The following is a 22212-nucleotide window of genomic DNA, read 5'->3' on the forward strand; positions in this document are numbered from 1 at the left end:
CTACACTGCGACACTCTTCCGCATCACACATCTCCTGGCTCTATCGTGGCCACACCGCGCCTGCTCCTCCAACTCCCGTCCATGTCCCTCACCAGCGATGTCCACATCAACCTCCTCGAACCCCATCCTCGCATAGAACCGTCCATTAAACTCCAAATCCCGATACGTCGTGAGAGAAACATACTCATATCCCCTGTCTCTCGCCTGCCTTTCCGCCTCCTCAAGCATCATCCGCGCAACACCCCTCCTCTGCCAGTTTGCATGAACATCCATCTCAGCGATGTACAACATTCCGTCTAGCTCCTGCACGGCAATGAAACCAACTTCTGTGTTGTCTGCTGTGACTGCTACCCATACGTTCTGCTGTATGATCATTGAGCGCAGGGTTGCCGGATCCAAGGGCGGAGAGTCGGCGACCCAGGCGAGATTGACAGTACAGAAAAGCTGTGCGGCGGAAGTTTCGATGGTGTTTAACCTTGGGATGTCTTCTTCAATGGCGGGTCGGATTGAAATTTTGACTTTTTGGAAGGGAGTAGTGGACATTGTGATTCGGGGTGGTTTTTGGTTGAAGAGATACAGCAAGGTTGTGAGGTGATTGTTCAGTATTGCGGGGAACGGCAATAAATGAAATGATAGGGCTGTTATATAGATTCAAGTACCCACTGTTAGCTGATCGTAGGCAACGCTACAAAAATGACCAATCAAATACGAGCGTTCCACCAATTTTAGACAGTTTGAGTCATACTTCAAGACTATTAACTAGACCACGAATCGCGATTCCCAATCTAGCCCTTAGAGCACTATACAAAAGGTGGTAGGTCTTGATAGTCGAAGACCGGCCGGGTCACCTACACTTCTCAGCTTCTAAAGTGCGTCTTTGTGATTCCCGGCAGAACATACTCCAGTGCTGCCCGGCAAGCATCCTTATATTGAGGCACACATCCCAGATACAACACCTATTGGCCAATCATGTGGACGATGTGTGATAGGGCCATGTTCTGCTGACTTTCCCGACTTCAAAGTTTTGAAGCTCGGCTCGACCTCATCCTGCAGGTTGCGCAGAGTACAGGTACCAGAGTAACCTGCTCCGGTGATGGCGCCATCGGGTTGTCAGCTATGCAACCCACTTCCAACAGCAGAGTCTCAGTAGATTATGCTGTCAGATTTGGACTGGCCCACAATAGAGATTCTCCAGTTGGGCAGTGAGAGTATTCAACCATCAGATTGAGGTAGACTTGTCCTTACCTATAAAGAATCTCCAGTGCGTTATTCAGCCCTGTCGGTCATGTGCAGCAAGTTTTTGTCAGGCCAGGACACCGGATATCCTCTGCTACAGACATAGCCCATTTTTGAGTGGCGAAATTATGTCTAGGTCACCCAATCCGTGTAAACCGGCCTATAATGACAGGGGTAAAGGGCAAGGTTGCGTAACCAACCAATGCACGGGTAGGAGGCGATCGTTACGGTATAATAACCCGCCGAGGGCGTACGGTGAAGTGACATGGGTTGGTAATATCATTCATACCCTGTCTCTTTTGCTTGAAATTGAGGAACGTTCAGAATCCCCTTTGCTCATGCAATTCTTGCCTACGACGCAGAAATTCAACTCAATGACTGGGGACTAAACGATATGTTTCTCTGGTGGGAAAAGTGCAGGGATATGTATGCAGCCAGCACTTGACCTCTCGAAGCGCCAGATCGGCGTGCCGATACAAGCTGGCATTGGCTCACTGTATCTAAGCGCCCATTAACGGACCTCCTCAGCATCCGCCACTTTCAGCTATTCTCGAAGCCTTGCCCACCACAAATTTGCTTCGTCTTGTTCATTTGATAGCATCTTCCAGGACGCAGCCTACATCTCATATAAACGACCAGCGCATTCAGTGGACGGTCAGCGATATATTCCCTATCTCGCTCGAGTTACCGACCACCGTCCAAGTCTCGCTTTGCTATTTTTTAGCTCTTTGAAATCAACTGTTGTCACGTATTTCCCCGCCCCACCGGCTGCTTCAAGGAAATGCTGAAGCGCTTTTCTCACAATGATTACACCGTCGCATGGATCTGCGCTCTGGCCGTGGAAATGCGGACCGCGGTAGCCTTGCTTGACGAGGAGCACGAGAGCTTACCGCAGCCAGATACTGACCAAAATGTTTACGTGCTTGGGGAGATCTCCGGTCACAGGGTAGTTATCGCAACTCTGCCTGCTAGAGTTTATGGAACTACCTCAGTAGCCACCATGGCCGTGCGACTGAATTATTCGTTCCCCAAGATTCAGGTTGCTCTACTGGTAGGAATTGGAGGTGGCGCGCCCAGTGAAGCAGTCGATATTCGATTAGGAGACGTTGTGGTTGGGGTCTCTGAATATGGAAACAGTGCCATATTGCAATACTATCCGACCAGGCGACCTATGGGTTTTATAACCGCCCAACCGTCCGTAAGCGTCCTCAACGCGGTGCGCTCCCTTCAATACTACACTTTAACTCGTGGCAACCCACTTCCCAAGACTTTGAGCAACGTGTTGAAGAGACATCCGCGGTTGATTGATATCTTTTCCTATCCAGGAAGTGAGAAAGACCTGCTTTTCGCTGCCTCATATGAACATGTGGATGGTTCATTAGATTGTTCTAATTGTCGTCCCGACAAACTAATTAGTCGACCCCCAAGAGCTCCTCCTTGGCCGCAAGTACATTATGGACCCATTGCGTCAGGAAGGAGCATCATGAAAAATGGCCTACGTCGAGACCAAATCGCACAAGAGTACCGAGTACTTTGCTTTGAGACGGAAGCAGCAGACTTGAACAAGAGATTTCCTTGCTTGGTCATTCGCGGTATATGTGACTATGCAGACTCACATAGGAATAAAGACTTCCAGGAATATGCGGCAGCAACAGCAGCTTGTTATGCAAAAGAGGTCATCTCCCGTCTTCCTCGGGATGGGATGCAAAGCACCATCGCGCATGGACTAGGCGAACCTACGAAGTCTCACGCAACTGAGGTCAGGCAAGATCGTGCAGCGGCAACGAAACAACATCCTGACAACAAGAAAGAACATACAGTGGTAGACGCGCTTACTAATTCCTCAGCTAAATACCAGGGCATTCTTAATATCCAACAAGCCGAAGTTGCACTTGAAAGGCTTGTCCAACGAAAGGGGCTGGGATCAGGTTGGCGGGAATCAATGGTTGACCTTCTCAACTTACTTGGCCTGGACAGCAGGCTTCAAACCCGCTATCTGCTAGCAAACCTTTTAAACGTTCATACTGGCTCACCAAATTCGGCCGTGCAAAACACCTCACTTCACCAGGCAGTTCTTCAAGAGTTAGCACGGAATGGTGGTGAGCTTCCGGCGAACATGAGAAATCAGTTAGTCAGTGCCAAATTTCGCGCGACCAAGCAAGCATCGATCAGCGACGAAAGCGACGTTGAAAGCATTTTTTCAGATGATTCAATAGCCTCTTCACAGTCCTCGTCAAGTCTGACCGCAAATCCTGCGTTGGAGATAGCAGACCTGCTCTTGAAAAATGAAGCTTTGACTCCCCTCTTTGAGATCGCGTTTGCCAAGTACGATATTAGCAGATTGAGAAAAAAACTGAAACGCTTAATTTCTGATTACGGGAGTGATTTGGAATCGGAGGCTTCCAGTGACGTCCAAACTGAAGTCGCAAAGTTTGTTCAAGGAGCGGCACGACGAGTCACAATAGAGCTTACCAGGGCAATGATGCCAGAAATAAAGTATGACTTCATCTCAAATCGCAGGGGAATCAACAAGCTTCTTGAGGCTTTGCCAGCCAATCAACAGACACCGACGAATCCGGTCGAAAAGACGTCTGATCACTCCCAAGAGCCATTAGCTGATAGCGATTCCGATCAATCGGAGCCTGAGAGTGACGTTGCTCTGCAGACTCTCGAGGAGGTTGAACACTTTATGGTTGTATCCAGGGCATTCAACACTCTGGTAGGCAAATTGCGTAAATGGCTTGGGGTATTGGACCAAGACCTTGATGAATCAGCGCCAAATAGACTTTCAGAGACGAGCCATGCCATGCTCGGTGAGATGGACGACAATAACAACACAGACCGGACAGGTACGCCTTCATTGCCCGAAACATCTCAGCAGCAACTCGAGGTTGGTGCAAACCAGACCACGTCTCAAATGACGGCGCCAATCCTTGTGCGCCCACTTGTATCAGCACTTGCCTTGTTGGAACCCATGTTTTGGCCGAAGCCTCCAGAAGGGTTCAAACGCATAACATGGAGGAGTCCTCTTGGAAAACCTCTCTACATTGATGTCAGAGAGCGCGTAGATGGTGCAGCAGAGCGACTGCAAGAAAAATTCAGAGCATCTGCTCAAAAGACCTCCGCTACTTCTTCTTCGCCTTCCTCATATTCTTCTTCTCCAGGGCCGTCTTCTAGGAGCACATTCGTTACGACGCCAAGCGCGCCTCCGCCTGCCCATATTGTGGGCAGTCCCTCTAACCAGCCCCCTAGGAGGGAACATGATGCGCCTGGTCGGACTGTGTCAGCAATAATACCAGACCATGTCCGCCAGATGGACCGGAAATATCTTCTTGTTTGTTTCAGCACACATAAATCCGAGATTCTCAAGGGAATCGATGTGACGTTCTTCGCGACGGATCAAAGTCTCTTTGATAATCTTCGCCTCAATTACCATGCTATTAAGACCGAAGAATCATGGGTTTCCAATGTACCATTCCTAAGATCAGTGGAGATGCCGTCTTGGCTCTCCTGGTGTTTGGGTGACTTGCACCTCTTTAAGCCGGAGAAGATTAACTTTGTATCTGTAAGTTATCAAGCATCTGTCAAACAGCAGTTCCTTATATCTTAAGCCACTGACAGATCGTTCTCTTGCAGTTCAAATTAATGCCTCTTGGTGAAGTCCCCACGCCCTTTATATACGGGCCCCGTCCCTTCCCCCCGAGCAGGAAGTACGCATGAAGAAGTGGCACTACTCCCCATGTCCCATCGAGGTCGAGGAGTGGGCTATAAGTAAAGCTTTTGCGACCAAGCTCCTCGAACCAGGGCATGCCTTCCGAGATGCCGAATGGTTGGAACTCTTTCCGAAGAAGTTACGCTTGTCTTTTACCAACGAGCCTGGTAACAAGACTGTCTTATGGGGAATTAATATTATTGAAGGCCTGGACAAAGCGGCTGTTGCATGGCTAGCCCTATTAGTGATGATCCTGAGCGCAGCATTAGGGCTTATCTACTCGCTTGCTTCGCATGACGTTCCCGCGGCTTTCACGTTAGCGGCATGGTTTGCGACTTTTGCTTCTCTTTCCATTACATATTTTCAATTTAGCAGGTAATTGGGGAATTCTATGCATCCGAGGTTCTTTTCAAATATTGTGTAGTCAGCAGCTTTTATAAATCTTTGACGCCATACCCCTCCGAACATGGTATTGTACTACAGCACTGTGTGATTAAGCAATTTCATTTCATTTTGTTTTATCGAGCAAAGATTAGTATATTAAAACACCTTCGAGAAGAGCTAAGCGATAGATTGCTGTGTGTCCCACATTCATAAATAGGTCGTTTGTCTCGTAAAACATCAACCCCATCACGCCCACGAAAGCCGCTGAATATCCTCTGGAATCTGCCATCCATGCGCCAGGCATGCCCTCTTGTACGCTTCAACTGCCTCGCCAACAGAGTAGTCCCTGCGAGACCGGTTCAGCGCCAGACGCGCAGGACGGGGTTCAGTGTTAGTGATTGCCATTCGGACCTGCAGCAACACGCTCTCGATGGATGCCGTCGGGAGCCAGCCTGAATTGGTCAAGAGTTCCATACACATGGCCCCGCCGGCTGTGACGTGCCCGCCACCACCATTGGCAAATTCCAGGAACCGCGGCCGGATCACGCGGACAAATGGAGGAGACATAGGGAAGCCGGGGGGGAAGCGAAGTTCGAGCACGACGCTTTTCATATTCGCTTGCTTGAGGTCTTTTGCGAGCGGGAGTTTAGGGTCGAAGCTGTGCAGCTCCACGATCCACTGGTATACTGTGGTTATAAAGTCTGGGTCAATGTACCAGCCCAGGTCGTGAAGGGGCTCTCGAGCCTGGACTTTGAGAGTCGCTCGGAGATGTTGTTGTAGGACTGTGGTCGCTGGTGTGGTTGCATATTGGGGAGGAGTGAGCAAGGGGAGCGATTCCTTTCTAAGAGTTCCGGGTTCGAAGTCACTTTTCACATTGTTCTTGGACGGCTTGACTGTCGAGAGCTCCTCTGTCTCGCCCTCGTCTTCTGAGAGAAGGATCTGAAGATCGTCGAATGCCGTCGCCACACTAACAACGTCATCTTCCTCCAACACTAGGTTGTTTTTCGAGGCGTCAGGGGTAGGTATCTTATCGACATCCCGCTTTCGCTTCTTTTTTCCAGGAGATGGGGATATGGCAATGTCAGAATCGGTTCGGCCAGTAACCCCCAAGCTATGTCTTCGCTGGCTGTTGAGAGCAGAGATCGGAATGTAGATTGGAGTTCCATTTGGCCCCAGGGCTGGATACTGCGGATCCTGTTTGTACATGGCTGGTGGTTTCGCATTTGCCGTACCATCGCCCGGCCCTGCACCTTGGCATTTGACGAAGAGATATCTCGACTGTATCCAGTCCAGCTGCGTAATTACGTAATGTGGATTTGTGTGTTTGAACTGAGTTGGCGCGTTGACCAGCTCGTTTAGTGAGACCAGCATCTTAATCTTCAAATTGCTCTGAGGCCAGGAGTAGTCGAGTCCTTCGGGCGCGTAACCCACGGATGTATGGAACTTATTGGACAGGTAAACCCCATCCCCAAAGGCGCGTCCATTTGTAATCTCCTTGAAGTGCAGGCCTTCTCTGAGAATACTGTGCCAGTTGTACACTGGACTCCCGTGCCAGGCAAAGATGGTCGGGTAATCTGTGTTGGTAATGGCAGCGTTGGCGGCCACGGCGGCTCTGAAGCGCTGCTCTTTGTCTGGGGCCCCTTGCACAAGCCGAAACTGCTTGTATGACTCCATTCCAGTCACTCGATAATCGGAATGCCCAGTGGTATCGTCCTCCATGATAAAGGAGCGGTTTGACGCGACGACCCAACGCAGCACATCAAGTGCTGCCGGGGAAATGACGTCCCTCCAAGCAGCCAGCTTTTTGTTATCGGAGTCCGCAAGGAAGGCTCTCATCTTAACGACATTAGGGAGGGTATCGAGGAGCAGTCTGACCGCAGCTCTTTTATCGTTGGCGTCAAGGTCGTCGAAATTCCTCTCATAAACTATGAATTTGACATGTGACGGGCCAGGCAGAAGTTTGGATGCTGAGAGCTGCTGCCCCTTCACGACCGGAGAGGAGAGCTGTACGAGCTGTACCCCACAAGTACCTACATGAATGTCCTGTACTCGACAATGCCAGGGCCCGTCCTTCAGATCCGTCCCAGTCTGAAAAATGACCACCCAGTCTCCGAGTTTCAGATGCGCGTGCTTATCCAAGCGGCAGGCCATTGTTGCAGGGACCAGGTTGCCACTGTAGCAGGTTGGAACCTGAGAAGAATTACTCTCCTTTCCCTTTGTCAGATGATGTTCGATCTCATCAAGCCTATTCATATTTAGGACTCCTGGGACCCTGAGACCTAGGCCTGTGGGAAGATCCGTGAGCCGACCGGATACTGCCCGAGCATATGTCAAACTGATGAGCAAATCTACAACGCTAGGTTGGAATTGGATCTCATGTTCCAAGCTAAGCCCCATGCCGAGCGTCATGTATTGGAACAAACACAAACCGTTAGAGCAAACGTACGGCTTGATTGCTTCAAAACTGTCGCGGATTTTGCAATGACAAACCAGGCAGAATTCCGTGCACTTGACAAAGTGGCGAAGAGTGAACTGCATCGCTATCAACGGTAGGGACAGTTTATCAAGTCCAAGGTCTTGACCTATCTGGTCATCCTGGAACAGGGCCGTTGCGGAGACACTCCAGGTGTCTGGCTCAAAATAGGCTTCACCTAGAGCGCCATCCTCCGGCTTCCTGCCCTGATTTTGTTGAATGTAAAGCTCAGCACCAGTCCATGACAGGCCTAAATGATATCGCAGTTCCATAATCCGAAGGAATCTCTCGTTCAAAAGCGAATCCAGCGGTTGTTCGATGAACAGTGATCTCAAACGGGCGGTCCCTGAGAGGCCTTCTTCAGGCAGTGAAAGATCCCCTTGAAAGGCTCGGATGGCGTCTTCGGCAGTTGGCTTGTAAGAGTCACATAGTCCGATGTGGAACTGGATTGCTGAGTACTTTGAATTTCCGAGCGCCAGCAGTTTCTGAAAATGCACATAGGTCCCTGGATAACGAATGAGCACAACCAGGTATTCCGAAGCCCAAACATTCCATGCTCTCATGGCCTCCTCAGATATGCCTAGTCGCCCGATGCGACAGGAGACTGATACGATAATAGCTCCTGTCAGTGTTCCCAGATAGCCCACTTTAAGACCCGCATTCTTCACGGCGCGAAGGTCGCAGCGCAGTGTTTTCAATAGATCCTTTTCGTCTGTCTCCGAAATGGCAGATGCGGGTTCATTTTCCATATCCCAGTCGTCGTCGTCGTCGTCAAAGTCAGTATCATCCACCCCATAGTCAACCTCCTCGTCGTCATCAACTTCGATTTCCGGTTGCCGCAGCGCATCTTGGACGAGCTCGTCAATGTAAGTCAGGAAATCCTCAAGTGAAACCCCTGAAAACCTGGACTGAGCATTTTCTAGAACTGTAGCGACCCCTGAAGGAGGATCTTCGGACGTGGTGAAGACAAAGTACGCGTGATTTTCGGGGTAGTCTTGAGTATCTACCGAGACGTCAGTTGGTCCCGATCATGAGAGGGTCCTGAAGAAGCCTCACCTGATACTATGGCTTGGAAATCAATCCTGGTGCCGGTTGAGGCATCAACGAACGTAAAAGTGATCGAGCCATCATGATCTCCTGCTCTGACACCGTTCAGATGAGGGAATCTGCCTGGTACTTTTGCACTAATCAGGTCTCTCTGAAAGTCTTTGCGAGGCATGATGCCTCATGTAGAAGGGAAGACTGCAATTTGCAATATATGAGCTTCTGTATTTTGGGATATGTCGCTGTTTTGATCAAGGTGATGGTAAAACGTGGTTGACGTTGGATGTTTTGTCGATGCGTTGTAGTGAGAGAAAAGTCAGTGAAAGAATCAGAGGCGAGGTTCGCATACCTTAGACGGTTGTCCAGGCTGCAGCGGTCATGGACTCATGGATACCTAGTTTTCTCTCTGTGCACAACCATGGCATCGCCATTTCTATCCCTGAGTGACCTTACGTCTGCGCAGTGAAAGACTCTGGTAGCATCTTTGGGAATTGCGTCATTCTTTTCAGTTCTATATCTCAATTTACTTCATAGAGTTGGGTTGTCTCTGTTTGTTCGACGCGTCATGACTCATTTCCATTTGACTCTGAAATGTTTGCTCTCCCCCAGGAACAGTCCACCGTGCATCACTTGGATACAAAGAGTTTTGAAGGTTGTCTCCTGATGGTATATATCGAAGTGGCTCGATATCCCCAGCTCCAACAATCCATCCTCTAGTTTAATTCTGCCTCAGGCAAGGCTGCCCTGAGTCGGATACTCTGATTGGCCAACCCCTGACCAAATGCTTCTCTTGTCACATGACTCATCTCATGGAAACTGCATACTATGGGAAATAGGACAAAATTTATAACCCCTAGTATAGATACTAGACGTTCGAAAACTTAGGATTACTGAATTCACTGTGGATTAAAATTATATAAAATGCTAAATTGCTAAGGCATCCCAGGACCAGGCTAACCTTGAAAATAAATTTAGGAATTAGTTATGAAAGTAAACTAGGTTAATAGTATAATAAATCGGAAAATCCAATAATAAAAATATATCTATTACAAGACGGTAAGACCGTAGAGTAAGAGTGGCATCCTTGAGAGTAAAGCAGCAAAATTAATAATGCTTAGCAGCTTAGGAGGGTGCTAGAATATAACTAAAGCAAGCTAGTATTTAATACTCTAAAGAAGTAAAGAAATTGGAGGCTTATAGAACTTTCCTTGAATTAGCAATTTCTTAGCGGCCCTACCCGAATCCGTAGCCTTATGCACGTTATTACACAGGACAACTCGTTTTGTATTAATGAGCTAGTTACTTGGTTCCAGCACCATATCACTTTTGGATGCTCATAATTTGCAGCAACTGACTTTTGATGGTCCACGGCTAAGCTTCGCCTCACGGCATATCGGGGGCCGCTCCACATGAATCATGGCCCTCAAGATGTTAATCCATCCTGACTATGCAAAGGGCTACTTTGGAGTTTCAAGGTGGTTGCTCCAGTCTTGGAAGCCAAGTGGAGTTCGGATAGCTTATGTTTGCGATATTATTCCAGCCACGGATAGAACACTTCTTGTTGGTGTGGGGCTTCTAGTCAATGTAACCCCGAAGATATTTGGCAACGAAAGTCCGACTACCAAAGTACCCTGCAGCATGGCGGAGAATTAACGCATAACGTAGCAGGGCAGTCTATCTAGAGTCATGCAGTCTCAAGCAACAACTCTGGATGCACATCCTCATCATACCACTCCCCCAAACCTCGCTCCACAGCTGGTCGCGCCGCAATGCGATCCACCCACTGCTGTAAATGAGGTAACTGAGCCAACTCATTCTCTGAGAATCCAATGCGTCGAATATTTCGTATCCAGGCCCAGGCATTTATATCAACAATGCTGTATTTGCCCTTATCTTGCCCAGCCAAATATTCCCGTGTGCCACCACCGTATCTCCCTGAAAGACGGATTTCAAGTACATTGTAAACCCGCAGCACTTCCTGCTTGAAGCGATCCACTACGTCTAGATTTTGTCAGCAAGCACATATCGAAGCTGCACGGTAACACTCACGAGGGATTTGGTCCGCATTATTCCGAAAATAATTATATTGCGCTTGATTGGGTTGCCCTGAAGCATGCCAAAATATTAGCCATTGAAATGCCTCACTCTGATCAATCGGATCCGAAAACCAGAAAAGATTGTTTTCGTCTGCCAAATTGACGAGGTACAAAAGTTCAGCGGATGATTCCATGACTACGTGGGGTGGACATGTATTGTTGTCGACTAAGATTGGGATGCGCCCTGAATTATTTTTTCATGAGTCTTCATTCTGGAATAATGAAATGTACGTATATGAAAAAGAAAAGAGGCACCATCAGGATTTAGTCTGAGAAACCAGTCTTTTTTCTGTTCGTTTTTGTCGAGGTCAATCAGACTTGTCGTCCACTCAAGGCCATAGGCGTCCTTGAGTTCTTCGAGAAGAATGTGGACTTTTCTTCCGTTTGGGGTTAGAGAAGTTATGAGGTGTAGGCCCTTGTGAAAGTTAGCTATAGGCCTTTTTTGCGGGGTCCATGGTAGAGGAGGGGCAAGATTGATTCGTTGCTATGGTAGAAGGTCTGTATCTGACCTTAAGGTACTTACTTGGGCTTTATTCACCCGTTCGGGGGTTTCCGCGGCATAAAACGAAGACATTCTTGATTTGTAAGGGGTCTTAGTTAACCTAACAATTCATTAAAAAGGTTAGGTAAGAATATGGAGAGCTGGTCGCTGGTGGAGGACGTGCACTGAGATAAATATAAAGAAAAAGCGAGGTAATACCGCTTAGCTGAAATCTGAGGATCAACAGCGTCTCATGCTTTGTTTGATCGATTGTGATTGCGTGATAGATGCATTGTATGAGAACGAATTGGCTATGAAGTCCACTGGGTACCCTAAACGCCCAATGGGGCTACTTGCTACGATTAAATTGAACTACTTGTCCCCCACGGTACATGTTTGCTTTGAAATCGCTATCAGCCACTAAGATAAGTCTCCACATCGTATGTTACAATTCTCCTACTGGCCGGAGCTATGGTTTTACAGTTTCATATATTTGATCTAGGAGCCTCTATGGGGATAACGTGTATGTAATTCGCTGTCAATTGAACGGATGTCAATCCCAATGGTGGTAGTTGTTTAGAATGGCGCTTGATTCTCTAATGCCAAAAACGTCGTATATGTACCTCTTAGTTGTAACCAAAAAAGTCGTATACATGACATCTGAATCAGACTGAAGATCAAGGAATAGCAGTATGGTCAATAACCCATTGACGGATATCCCAGAAATTGCGGCATTTATGGTTTGACCGGAAATCCGCACGCTCTCCAAACGGCGCCTGCTCTCGAAATTAGAAATGGAAGGCCATAAAGTGCTGAAGGACTTGGTGCTTACTTTTGGATCTAATTCTATAAGGATCGGCGTCACATCAGACGTACCTGGGATGTGTTAGTTGTCATGGTATATGACCGCTGATTGCATACTTACACATAATGTTTGCTCGTAGAACCTCGATGCAATGATCTGCCAACCACGTCAACATATGTTGCTGCATACATAATCTTTTGCTAAACTTACCTAGATGCATCCTTGTGAGCTTTGGGTCTCCATAGAGACTTCCAGGTAAGTCAAGTCCTTGGTCAAGCCAGTGCTCTTTGTAGGACCATTGTCGAAGCATGTGCTAGAACGGTCGAAGTATAAAACTGATTAGTAAGTGTTCATACAGTCGCCTTTCTTCAAAATGAGCATACTACACAATGCAACTGATGGAGGACTTCCAGCTGAGCCGCATAGCCGGTTCCAACCTCTGGTGGAACATGTTTGTATGTTCTGCCGGAATGTGATTTGTTCATGATACCCAACTTGTCCTCAGGAACCTCAAATGCACCCTCTGCTCCAGTATTCGATGCACTCAGCTTTTTAGTTTCACCCAAAAGTTCATTCATGTTCAGATCACGTACGGTGCCAAAGTTTCTCCCACAATATCTCCCTCTCTGGGGTTGGTGGGCCACGATAGTCTGTTTTCTCGTTGAAGTACAGTGGAAGATCGTACTCGGAATACTTGACCAAGTCAGGTTCTTCAAGAAGAGGGGCTGTGTTCATTAGCTCTGTTGTCTTGTCCAATCTTCTTGGCTCACAAGACGTCAGGCGAAAGGACTTACAATATGCTGATACTTGTCGGGCGCATTGAAGATCTGAATCTGACTCTGAGTGTCTCGTCTGAAGAGCAAGAACGAGTCCAGCTGTCAGCAGAATCAGGGCAATGGCTTCCAGAACGCAAGTAATGCGTAGAAACAGCAGAGACTTGGGTTGGCGGACTTCAATCACGAAGTTCTCGGACTCATCATCCGATTTCTCTGCCAGAGACCCCGATCCATGTGAAATGAAAGGTCGGCTTTCTTCTGACATCTTCAGTGGGAGATGGCAATGCCTTGTATGTCCCTGGCTCTCGAATGTTGTCTTCTGTCACTGTGAAAAGATTCCTTGGTTTTTGCAGAGAACTGGCCTCGGAACATGTTTAAGCAATTATCTTTCTAGTGCAGGTGCACCTGATTGAGTGTGATTAAGGAATGAAAAATTGGTATTGAAAAACAAAGTAATACACACTTCACAATTCATCCGCCTGCTCTTGGACAAATGGAGCTAATTCAGGTGTACAAAGACCCACAGATTCTATATACTAATTCAGAAGGCCATTGTAGGCAAGTGATTGTGATGCAGCCGTTGGATCTCCATAGAAGACGTCGCCTGTACATAACTAAACCATGAAGGGCAATAAGCGAATCATTGCCGCTGTGCAATCAGAAACGCAAAAACCTCTAACTGTTTATTGCGCCTTGCATAGGATCTACATCCCAGTCCCAGCTGCAAGATCAATCTGACCAATGGGGTAAATAACGCTGTGTTGGGCATTCGGACCTTCCATCCGCCTGCTCTTGGTCAAATGGAGCTAATTCAGGCGTACAGAGACCCACAGAGGCCCACAGAACCTAGATGCTTATCAGCCGTCGGATCTCCGTAAAAGATGTCACCTGTAACTAAACCATGCAGGGCAATAAGCCAATTATTGCCGCTGTGCCATCAGAAGGCAAGCAACCTCTTAACTGTTTATGCTGGATGAGGCTGCTCCTTGCAAAGGAGCTACATCCCAGTCTCAGCTCCAAGATCATTCTAACCAATGGCGTAAATAACGCTGTGTTGGGCACTCAGACCTTATGGTGATCTGCATGGTTGGACTTTTGTCAATAATGCCTCGCCCCAGTATAGTGAGACATGGTTGTAGTGAAAATATCGGGCATTATCAGAGAAAGTTATCATGTGGCAAGAACGGAAGACAGTAGGGATCGGTAATGCTTGTTAACCAGGACTTTGTATACAAGCTTGTATATGTGGACTTCATACCTATAGCCTTTGACTATCTTACAGTAGAAGCCAATCACAAATCCTTCTTGGGGGGATTCATACGATCAAAGAAGATAATATCAAGTATGACGGGTTTAGTATTGGATGGGGAACTATCTACAGATACTGGATTCTTCAACGAACGTATAGTATGCAGAGATGGCTACCTCTTCGGTATCCTAAGCTTTATGGCTCAAACCTAGTTATCTTCGAGCAGATCTGCGTAGGCAGCTTGGCATTTCATAGTAACATCATATTGATCCCGCTTCTCGAGCAAGTCCGCATATGCAGCTTGGCATTTCATGGTCACATCGTATTGGTCGCGTTTCTCGATCAGATCGGCGTAGGCAGCTTGGCATTTCATAGTAACATCATACTGGTCACGCTTCTCGAGAAGATCCGCGTAAGCAGCCTGACACTTCATAGTCACATCGTACTGATCACGCTTCTCGATCAGATCGGCGTAAGCGGCCTGGCATTTCATAGTAACATCATACTGGTCCCGCTTCTCGAGAAGGTCCGCATAGGCAGCCTGGCACTTCATAGTGACATCGTACTGGTCACGCTTCACCTCTAGAATATTGTGAGCACAATTCATCAATACTAAACTTAGGAAATGGCTTGGAGTCTTACCGGTAGACACAGGTGCAGCTCCCACAAGAGATGCGGCGGCGAGAATTGCCACGCAAATTGCTTGGTTGAAAGACTTCATTTTGACTTTGATTGATGGAAGAAGATAAAACTGGAAGGCTCTGGCTCGAAATATCGGTTCAGCTAGGTTGGTCTGAACGAAATATTAGCCGTTGCTGGGAGGACCGTCGTATTTATACCAAGCATTCGCCTAGATCCTGAAAGATATTGAAGTCGGTATTCGTAGTAACCGCTAGCAGCTTCCTACTGGCCTGCATTTACGAGTCATAACGTTTTCCTGCCGATGTAACCTCGGCAGGGGAACAGGCATCTGTTTACAAGTCCATTAAGCAGAGGTCCTAGCAGCGAGACCACAGTCCCTCCCCCGCAAGGCTTCCGAGTCCATAGTACCCTGTCAGGATTTGACTAATCCGAGCAGCTGAATACTCGACTGTCCATCGGGTAATTGAAAGGAGTAGTCTTACACCGACGATCATTCATGACCGTTCATTCTAACCAATTAATCTCCCACGAGCTGCATCTTCACACTGGGTTGCATGCGACGTGCAGCGTGCAGCGTAACATTTCAAGGGACAAACATGATGCAAATCAAGCAGCTTCCCCGAGATTCATACAAAATCATTTTCATAGGTCCAAACAATCTATAACAAGGTCTGCGTCTGATCCAAAGCTACCCACAGACTGACGTGCTCACTTGGTCAGCTCACGAAATGGGGCCAATTTGTGGATATACTGGATTAATTAACCTACTGAGGAAAGCCTTTCGACATCTCGCGAGAGGAAACGACGCCTGAGATTTGCCTCCAGAGATTTTGCGAGCAGGGGCCAGGGGCGGAGGTTGAGGGAGAAGTTCTGTCATACATGGGAATGATATGTCCTATGAATTTTGGGCTTCCATTGTCTCAATGCTATAGTTTCGGGTGTAATATCGCAAGACAAGGCCACTTAGCATGACCCAAGAGCAATATTTCCCGGCGTGTTTACTCTGTCATTCTCGGGATCTGCCTTGCTGGCATCTAACAACATCATCACACAATGCTTCGTATGACCAAAGCTCCCCGTTAGATGGTCGATTTTCCCACCTCGCTCGAGGACTTTGTGAAGCCTCAATATCATGAATGCACAATGCACCAGGTGCTCCCTCTGCGTTGACCACCAAAATTTATCCCCTAACTCCGACAACTCATCCGTACTCTTGATTGGATGTTCGGCATGCCTATCCCGATAGTAAACCCAGGTCTCGTTTGCAGAGTAATCGATAAATTCCTGTGTCTCGTCGCGAGGACACTGTTCTGGAAGCCAGTTCATAGACAAGATGTCAAAGGTACAGCCTCTCTGTTTTGCTTCCTCAGTCGAATTGCCGCATGTGTACTTTTGAGATTTGGATTGCGGATAGAGCGACTGCGTGTAGGGTGTCACCGAGTGCCATTGGATTTCTACTGCTAAGAAAGCAATGGCCGCGGCACAGAGGGCGATAGATGCGCCGAATGCAATCCAGATGAGCGTGGGTGTTGGCTGTGTAATAGGGTATTTCGAGGCGGTAGTATCTTCACGCCCCTCCTCAATAGGCTCATATTTTCCCTTGATCAATCTTCAGTCAGTCTGTCTGATAATCATTCGCCATTGTAGGAGCTTACCAATTTGGAAGACATGTTCTAGTAATGGTAAAACCTATCTTTGTGATGGTGATCACGCAAACCAAGAAAAGGAAAAAAAGTACTGAGGGGCTAATGACACATTTGACTCATGAGATGTGTGAAATAGATATTGGAAACTTGTCAACCTAACGTCCAACTTACCCACGAATCTTACTCGGCGAGATTTCGTGGGAACAGTCAGCCTACGGAGTTCTGAGATTCGGCCGACGGAAATTGAAATAATGCTTAATTAAGCTAATGCAGGTTCTGCAGCCTTTCCCTTTCCCGCCTTGAAAGCGAGCTAAATTGCCTTGCTTTTAGCCACGCCGGGAAGACAAATTGCGAGCCGATAGGGAGCGCTCGGGGATGCGTGACGCAGATCCACCGAGGCTGGTAGCTACAATTAGTGCAGATCGCCGTTTCCTTTACCATCCAGAGTGAATCAGTCTTGCTAACGAAGTCCTTTTGCTTTGGGGGCATGGGGGTACGGTAACGACACCAGCTTTCCTGTCTCTTACGTTCTGATTACTTACAGCTAAGTTACACTAGAAAAGCCAACTGCTCCCTGGTTTTTAATTCGGTAAATATGTCGTGATTCAGTCAGCCTGTGCAAGATGGACGACCCCTATATGCACGGCAACAGCGTTACGTCCTTGTCCCAAGCGGATAATACTACTGCATGTGAACTCTGACTGCTTTAAAATCTATCTTCATCTTTGTCTTTTTGTTCATGCGTCTTGTTCTCGTCTTACCCTGCCCAATCCAATTGCGTTTACCATGTTTCTCCATTCTAGTATTCAACTGATACTCCTGGCTTTGACTCACGTGGCATACTCCATTTCCCTCAAAGGCCAAATAGTCGAATTAAATGGAATTTCATTTTACCTCCCACCAAAGGTTCTTGGTACATTCGGCTTCAATGACAATCCAGTTGTCGCGAAGTTGACGGAACCTTTGTATCCTATCACCTTCATAGACACCGCTGGCGGCAATAGTTCTCTGGATGCAATTGTTGCGGGTTATCAATCGTTGGATGATGTTTTCAATATCGGGTTTTTGCAGGGTACAGTTTATCACTACTAACAACTTGCTAGCGGCTAAACTGACCGGCTGTCAAGTCATTTTCCACAATGGGCACTCAAATGACGGTATTCAGGACTTTCAGACGGCCAAGTCAAAATATGGAGTTGAAGCCATATTGCCATACCCGGTTGATGCCTCTAACCCGCCCCTTCCTCCTGGGCCATATTTCTGGTCTCCAGCATCAGGAATAATAAACGCCGCTTATCGACTCTATCCAGACGAGCAAGGGGCCTTTACGCAAGGCCTAATACCCTCGGGGAATGGCGCTTACGATGTGATCCCTGCCGCTGTACCAGTATGGCCATCCACATCAATCAAAAAGTCTCTGCCTCATTCTAACTGCGTACCAGGGAGCCGGGTCGATGACCATCGGGGTACCGTCAAGGCTGTATTCCACGAAGGACCCGGCAAAGCCACTAGCAGGTGTGAGTGCATAATTCCCATATCATCCAAGTATGTTTGCTGAGTAACTATGGCTTAGGTACGTCTTGGAGTGAAGGACATCTTCGATGTTGCTGGCATCAAGTCCAGTGGCGGAAATAGGGCTTACTATCAACTGTCTCCTCCCGCGAATGAGACAGCCCCCGCCATCCAGAAGCTAATCGATGCTGGAGCTGTTTTGATTGGAAAAATGAAGACCAGTCAATTCGCGAATGGAGAGGTAAGTCAGAAAATGAGACTTTTGTGCTCCTGTGTGCTGATCATCCGCGTTAGTGGGCCACGTAAGTTTGATCGGAAGCACTAAGGCACAATACAGAAGCTAATTGCAGCTGGAATGACATAGAGCTGATTGGTACTTACTATTACAAAAGGTTTATCGTTTTGTTTCGTTGCTGATCAAACAAATAGGGTTGATTACCATGCTCCATTCAACCCACGAGGAGATGGTTATCAAGATCCGGGAAGTTCCAGCAGTGGTCCGGCAGCTGGAGTGGCGTCATACGACTGGCTCGACCTGGCCGTAGGAACAGACACTGGAGGCTCCATACGTGTTCCTGCTGGGGTGAATGGTGTGTACGGAATCCGGCCTTCGCATGATTCAGCTTTGCTGAAAGGGATCATACCTCTCTCGCCCGAGATGGATACAGTTGGTACGGAATACTCATCAGACTGCGTGATGTTGCTCAATATCCTCTAACCACGAGCTCCAGGAATTCTAACCCGAAACACAACGCTATGGAAAGAAGCTTCGAAAGTACTCTACGGCGGCCTCGGAGCTGACGCCACTCTGCCACGAAAACTATACCTAGTTGACTTTCCCACTAACCGATCGAGCCAAAGCGATAATATTCTCTTGGATTTTACTGAATCACTTGCAGATATTCTCCACACAACTGCCGAACACTTTGATACAGAAAAGCTATGGAATTCTACTGCCCCGAAGGAGGCAAATGGTGCCAGACTTGTTGATTTCGTTGGTGATATTTTCCCGCTGTTGACTGCAAAGCAGCAACTTCAGCTAGTGGGAAAGAAACTATACGCTCACTATAAAGAAGAGAATGAAGGCAGGCTACCTTTTATTGACCCAAGTCCCTCGATCCGGTGGAACTGGGGAACAGAACAAGCAGACGCATCTATAGATGAGGCCTTTCACAATATGAGTATCTTTACCAGCTGGTGGCACTCTCATGGGCAGGCAGGCGGCACAGATTCATGCTCTGATTCTCTATTTGTCTATCCTCAATCGACCGGAGATACCATGTATCGAGATGGCCCATACCCAATTGATGCACCAGGAATCCCGTCGGGCTTTGGAATCGATCGTGTTCCTTCATTCGTAGGTTCGCCTGATTTCGCATTGCCAAGTAAGTTTTATCGAAATGGAAGAGCTTTGCAAACGTATTGTGTCTGATTTCTGCCAGTTGGAGAAAGTGAATATCACTCAAGGATCACAAACCGAACAGAAGTCCTGCCTGTTGCAGTTGATATAATGGGAGGTAAAGGGTGTGAGGGGATGCTGTTTAATGTGATAGACAAACTGGTCGCGGCTGGAAAGTTAAAGGAAAACCTCCATACTGGAAGGTCATTGTATAATTTGAATTAGCCATAGATAACCTTCTACCTCTTTAGTCTGGAACACGTTGTATGGCCTCCAGTCAGGAGAAGATCTGCATCAAGCAGAGATCACGAATGCCAACGGTACGACCAAACCTTTAGTCCCACGGACTGTCACTAGCGATCAGCGCGACTCGGCCGTGGCCGCCGTCAAGAAGCTGCTAGAAATCAAAGACAAACTCCCAAGCGATGGATCCAAACAGCGGAAACCCCTGCCCATGCCTCCGGGCAGCCCCGAACGTCATCTGGTGACTGGCAAAACGAAGCCTTCAACAGAGGAATCATGGAATGAGGTCAAACTGTTCTGGGGGGACCTGGTGCGATGGATAAAGAAGGCGTGGAATTACGTCGACTCAATATTCTTCGGCTTCGAGGACCACGCCTGGCACTTCTTCGTCGAGGCGGGGGGGTACTTGTACAGAGCAATTATCGACAGCATTCCCGCGGTGGCAGGAGTGGTCAAATATGTCTTCCAGTGGATTCAAGTGAAATATGACGATGCGGTCAAGTATCTTGGTTTCGTTTTTGACTGGAATGATATCCTGCGCACACACAACGTGATCAAGAACTTCCTCCGGCTGGCGGCAGATCGAGTCGTCACGGAGATCGACCAGGTGGAACAGTATGTCAAGAAAACGTTCGAGGGGCTCGAAGAGAAGATTAGTGAATGGGGTTCAATCCCCAGTGACAGCGGGACAGTGGGCCAGCACGAGAGTACGCGGGACCAGGATTTCAGCCATACCTACCCGCAGTCCAACTGGGCGTCGTATCATGCATCCTCCAATCTCATGAATGCCGATACCCCGTATAGCATGCCCGACCAGTGGTCAAAGGATCTCGAGGACGCGCTGAACAACCTCTCTGCTCTCCTGCAAGACGAGGAAACTGACGTCCGGGCCATGGTCAAGGAGGTGAAGGATAGCATCATCGAGTCGTATTCGACGCTCACCGTCACCCAGATTGTGGAGAAACTCGCGGCGATCGTGGGGAATTTCCTTGTGGAGTCGGCTGAGAACGGTATCCTCGCGCTGCTCGTAGTCCTGAAGCTCATAGCCCGCGAGGCCGTCGATCTCCTCGATGCCCCCTTGAATATCCCCATCCTCACTCCCACTTATCAGTCCCTTACCGGCGGAAGCCCCTTTACTTTTCTTGACATGACTTGTTTGCTTTGCGCAATACCAGTAACCGTCATGTATAAAGATATGGCAAACACAACCGCCTTCCCAGACGATGACCTGACGCTGCAATTAATCACCGCCCCAACGTGGGATAGTCTCATCAACGTGATCCAATCGGGCATCACACCGGAACAGCCACGGAAGGCATGGAAGAAATTAATGCACAAGCAGGCTGATGGCAGACTCCGTCCTTCCCCATCCGACGATATCGCTAACAGATTTGTTGTGGTCGCCAACCTCACGGCCGCCGGAGCCGCGTCCCTTTACATCCTCACGAGCAAAGTCAAAAGCGAGATTCCCGCTGAGGAGGAACCCCCCCGATTTCTGCGCTACATGAACACAGCTATGTACCTCGGATACATCATGCCAGACATTGTGGTATCGGATTGGAACCCTAGCTGGGACAAGGATGTCAACTGGAGCATCACAGCCGTCAGCTTCCTGAAAACGTTGGCTGATAACTCAGATACCTTAAACAGTAACAAGGTTCGAAGCAGCCTCTGGTCCACGACCGTATCTCCATTGCTTGAGGTCGTCATTAATGGCGTTTGGCTTGTTCCTACCATCTACGAGCTGTGGCAAAACCACAGCAAACCACAGGATTACGTTGGAGCGGCAGGGAATATCTGCTTCGACCTAGGCGGGATGGCGAGCGTGTTCATGTCTTTGCCCGACCCCAATGACAAGTTGTTGGTTTAAACTTGGTGTATACCGGCTGTTGCATCGGGATGGCCGAGGTTCTGGCACATGGCTAGAACTGATGGTTGGAACAGGGTAAAAAAGTACGTCTGTGTATTGTATAGTTGAATTTGTAGGTTTGTGACAATTGCATTTTTCTGATCCTACACTTTGCGATGCCATGAGCTCCAAATGCTCCCCCCACGGTATTTACATATTTACAATGCATTAAAGCCATAGGTTTCTGTACTCCGCTTTCCTGTGATCCATTTCGTGTTATTACATAGGTATGTACGATATCTGTTCTAATGAGGGGAAGTCATTGCCACCTAATTACGTTACGTTCTATATCCAATAGTCTGTTGCGGCTTCACTTCTTCCCAGCAGGCTTTCTTTGCGGTTCATTGGCGAGATCTTGCAAGATATTGATACGATGTTGCAGTCAGAATGCATAAGTTCTTACCCCTAATAGAGGACTCCGTATATAGGAAGTGAGGGATCTTATGCAGGCAAGAAATGAGAAAGGTAAGTAGATTGCTGGTTCATCTGCTGGTTCCGCGGCTTTACCTTAAGAACCACCAAATCACACTCCACCAAGGTGTTTAAATTGCTTTATTATAGGGCATACTAGAGTTAGATGCCCTACACGTAATAGTGGCTAGATC

At 47.9% G+C, this 22212-nt stretch overlaps 7 protein-coding genes across 7 annotated transcripts; 2 read left to right on the forward strand and 5 right to left on the reverse strand.

The window, feature by feature from the left end:
- Nucleotides 1-543, reverse strand: Aud_006968 (GNAT family N-acetyltransferase; the record flags this gene model as incomplete). The annotated part of the gene is made up of 1 exon (XM_043291864.1): nt 1-543. The coding sequence occupies one exon, from the start codon at nt 541-543 to the stop codon at nt 1-3; it is 543 nt and encodes a 180-aa protein (XP_043147799.1).
- A 1693-nt stretch (nt 544-2236) lies between these two features.
- On the forward strand, nt 2237-4846 carry Aud_006969 (uncharacterized protein; the record flags this gene model as incomplete). Its single annotated transcript, XM_043291865.1, has 1 exon — nt 2237-4846. One exon carries the CDS (start codon nt 2237-2239, stop codon nt 4844-4846), a length of 2610 nt encoding a protein of 869 aa, XP_043147800.1.
- A 732-nt stretch (nt 4847-5578) lies between these two features.
- Nucleotides 5579-9024, reverse strand: Aud_006970 (putative ubiquitin conjugating enzyme; the record flags this gene model as incomplete). The annotated part of the gene is made up of 2 exons (XM_043291866.1): nt 5579-8808; nt 8862-9024. 2 exons carry the CDS (start codon nt 9022-9024, stop codon nt 5579-5581), a joined length of 3393 nt encoding a protein of 1130 aa, XP_043147801.1.
- Nucleotides 9025-12103: 3079 nt separating this feature from the next.
- Aud_006971 (oxidase ustYa family protein) lies at nt 12104-12966 on the reverse strand (the record flags this gene model as incomplete). Its single annotated transcript, XM_043291867.1, has 6 exons — nt 12104-12202; nt 12259-12302; nt 12352-12387; nt 12442-12544; nt 12615-12754; nt 12825-12966. The coding sequence occupies 6 exons, from the start codon at nt 12964-12966 to the stop codon at nt 12104-12106; spliced, it is 564 nt and encodes a 187-aa protein (XP_043147802.1).
- A 1498-nt stretch (nt 12967-14464) lies between these two features.
- On the reverse strand, nt 14465-14977 carry Aud_006972 (uncharacterized protein; the record flags this gene model as incomplete). Its single annotated transcript, XM_043291868.1, has 2 exons — nt 14465-14838; nt 14899-14977. 2 exons carry the CDS (start codon nt 14975-14977, stop codon nt 14465-14467), a joined length of 453 nt encoding a protein of 150 aa, XP_043147803.1.
- Nucleotides 14978-15861: 884 nt separating this feature from the next.
- Aud_006973 (uncharacterized protein) lies at nt 15862-16568 on the reverse strand (the record flags this gene model as incomplete). The annotated part of the gene is made up of 2 exons (XM_043291869.1): nt 15862-16497; nt 16554-16568. 2 exons carry the CDS (start codon nt 16566-16568, stop codon nt 15862-15864), a joined length of 651 nt encoding a protein of 216 aa, XP_043147804.1.
- Nucleotides 16569-17330: 762 nt separating this feature from the next.
- Aud_006974 (uncharacterized protein) lies at nt 17331-21568 on the forward strand (the record flags this gene model as incomplete). Its single annotated transcript, XM_043291870.1, has 8 exons — nt 17331-17616; nt 17648-17931; nt 17987-18061; nt 18118-18297; nt 18351-18358; nt 18486-18727; nt 18788-19441; nt 19707-21568. 8 exons carry the CDS (start codon nt 17331-17333, stop codon nt 21566-21568), a joined length of 3591 nt encoding a protein of 1196 aa, XP_043147805.1.
- Nucleotides 21569-22212: the final 644 nt, after the last annotated feature.

Source organism: Aspergillus udagawae (assembly GCF_001078395.1).
Source record: "Aspergillus udagawae IFM 46973 DNA, scaffold_5, whole genome shotgun sequence".
NCBI classification, from domain to species: domain Eukaryota; kingdom Fungi; phylum Ascomycota; class Eurotiomycetes; order Eurotiales; family Aspergillaceae; genus Aspergillus; species Aspergillus udagawae.